General features: G+C 42.4%; 1 protein-coding gene across 1 annotated transcript in view; it reads right to left on the bottom strand.

The window, feature by feature from the left end:
- Positions 1-213: 213 nt before the first annotated feature.
- LOC101848287 overlaps positions 214-1,284 on the bottom strand; it is a gene marked incomplete in the record, with an annotated part of 24,043 nt that continues 22,972 nt past the window's right edge. The window contains 1 exon segment of the mRNA XM_005096600.3: positions 214-746. Coding sequence (XP_005096657.2) covers positions 267-746 — 480 coding nt within the window.

Here is a 1,284-nt window from a genome sequence, read left to right as displayed (position 1 = left end):
ATGTAAGATGGCTTATTGTATCTTCTAGTTAGTATTTCTTTTCCCCCCTTCCTATACTAATGCAGCCATTTTCTAAGTGTATCAACAGTCCAGGACGCCACAACGCAGGTTTCCAGAAGTCCCATCAGAGTGAGCAAAGGAAGGAGTGAGGGTGTGAATGTTACAGGCACTTTTCATGCACGTACAGGCACTTACAGAGTTTTTAAGCTCATCATCATAATAATACAGTATTTATTGAAAAACAAAACAATACAGACTGCGTCGTCTCAAACGCTGCTGCTATCAACATTTTTTTTCATGAGTTTTTCTTCCTCAGGAGTTTTCACGACAATCTCTTGGTTCAGAGCCTCATCGGCAGGCGATTTTACATGTTCTCTCCCCATAAGCTTCTCCAAAAACGTCTGGGCCATACTACTACTACTACCCTTACCCTCTTCTTTGGCCTTGTCGTTGTCCTTAACCTTCATGACGCCATTTTTCTCCGATTTGACGCCATTTATCTCCGATTTGACGTCATTTTTCTCCACCCCATTCTCGCAGATGGTGCAGTCGTCGTCTGCCTTGTCGTCACCGTCTGACGGAGGCTTGTTCTTGTTCTTGTACCGGTTGTAGATGGTGTAGATGATGACGGTGATGAGAGGCGGTATCTGGGTCATGATGGAGGAGGCGGCGGGGGCTACAGAAGCCAACTGATTGTCCGGGGGCGGGATGGCCAGGTACAGCATGATGAAGGCTATGGCCATGTTCTGGTGGAAGTAAAACAGACCATCAGTTCATTTGTTTTGAATAAATACCACAAGCTGAAATTTCATATATGGTCGCTTTTAAGCACAAGGGGGCTATCCCGAAAAATGCTGTTTAGAGAAAATCGAAGCAAAGTTTTTTGACACATGAAATCTATCTTTAAAAGACAAGGAGGCTTTTCTCTATAACTAAACAAATATACACACCAATGAAACCAAACTTCTCCTATAGGTAGGGCAATGCCCACTTTTAGTGTAGGTCAAGATTTCTGGAAACCCCCGAAATCTGGGTTAGCCCGCTTGTCCTTAAAAGCGACCATTTAATACAAAACAGCAGAATTTTGTTCGTTGTTCGAGATAATGCTTGAAAATTCAAACAATTAACTTTTTTAAGCCATAGTTTTACGGCTCTTGCAGTACAGTTAGGTCATACACGTGCTGAAGATTAAACAAGAGAGTAGCAAAACCTAAAACAACACGTCCCCCCCCCCCCTTTCCCATACTGAAAAGAGATAACAATAACATTTTAAAACAAGAAATG

Source organism: Aplysia californica, unplaced genomic scaffold, assembly GCF_000002075.1.
Source record: "Aplysia californica isolate F4 #8 unplaced genomic scaffold, AplCal3.0 scaffold00133, whole genome shotgun sequence".
NCBI classification, from domain to species: domain Eukaryota; kingdom Metazoa; phylum Mollusca; class Gastropoda; order Aplysiida; family Aplysiidae; genus Aplysia; species Aplysia californica.
The sequence above is the reverse complement of the archived record's forward strand: the minus strand, read 5'-3'. Positions and strand labels throughout refer to the sequence as shown.